Below are 812 nucleotides of genomic sequence, written 5' to 3'. Positions count from 1 at the left end.
GTTCTATTTATTACAGATATATATTTCCGGAAATTCCACTCTTCTGCTTTTTAATTTCTGTCAATCTATTTGATTTCCGATATGCTTTCGACGCTAATAGTTTTTATCGATTTTGTTTTGCTATTCGCTTATTTTATTACGGAACATGTATGTTTTCGTCATCATTTCATTTTCCAGTTTTTTTTTTTCAATTTCCTACCACGTTATTTCCTTTCCAAAAAATGAAAAAGATTGCTTTCATCCAACATGAAATTTGGTTCCGGAAGGTCTACAGAATGACCGGAAAATGACACCATTTTCTGGAGAATATAGGTAGATACGAAGATATTGAATAATGAGGAGTTATATTCGACGTACGTGGACATCAGGTTATCATAGTTATACTCGGCGTGCGTATAAATCAAAATGCCATACGCATACGTTATTGAAAGCCGTGAATTCCATACATTTGGGCGAAACTCTTGCAACAATGGCTATTTTTCTATTAATTCTGTTGGATGGAATTGCGTTCGCTGTTTAACAAATTACTCCTCACGTAGTCGTAGGGGCATAATTAACTGTATAGAATGCATAAGTACGAACTAAATAAAATTGTTTTGAATTTTTCATTTAAAAAATTGGATTGATTTTTGTGCGGAATTATTATCAGTAGTTGTATGACCCGAAAAAAGTCCCGGTTCGGAAATTGTAAGATCCATTCTCGGATGATATAGCACAATTCTCAGCAAGCTATGGATGTCATAGCATAATTTACGTCACTTTCAGGCTCTGTTCTTTGGTACTCTAATCTTTGCATTATTGATTGCTTGTAA

General features: G+C 33.9%; 1 protein-coding gene across 1 annotated transcript; it reads left to right on the top strand.

Moving 5' to 3' along the window:
• Positions 1–334: 334 nt before the first annotated feature.
• On the top strand, positions 335–507 carry LOAG_16123 (hypothetical protein; the record flags this gene model as incomplete). The annotated part of the gene is made up of 1 exon (XM_003151611.1): positions 335–507. A coding segment is annotated over one exon (171 nt), but the record flags the coding sequence as incomplete, so codon positions are not given.
• Between the last annotated feature and the right edge of the window lie 305 nt (positions 508–812).

Source organism: Loa loa, assembly GCF_000183805.2.
Source record: "Loa loa unplaced genomic scaffold supercont3.4188, whole genome shotgun sequence".
NCBI classification, from domain to species: Eukaryota; Metazoa; Nematoda; class Chromadorea; order Rhabditida; family Onchocercidae; genus Loa; species Loa loa.
This window is presented reverse-complemented; position numbering and strand designations above follow the sequence as displayed.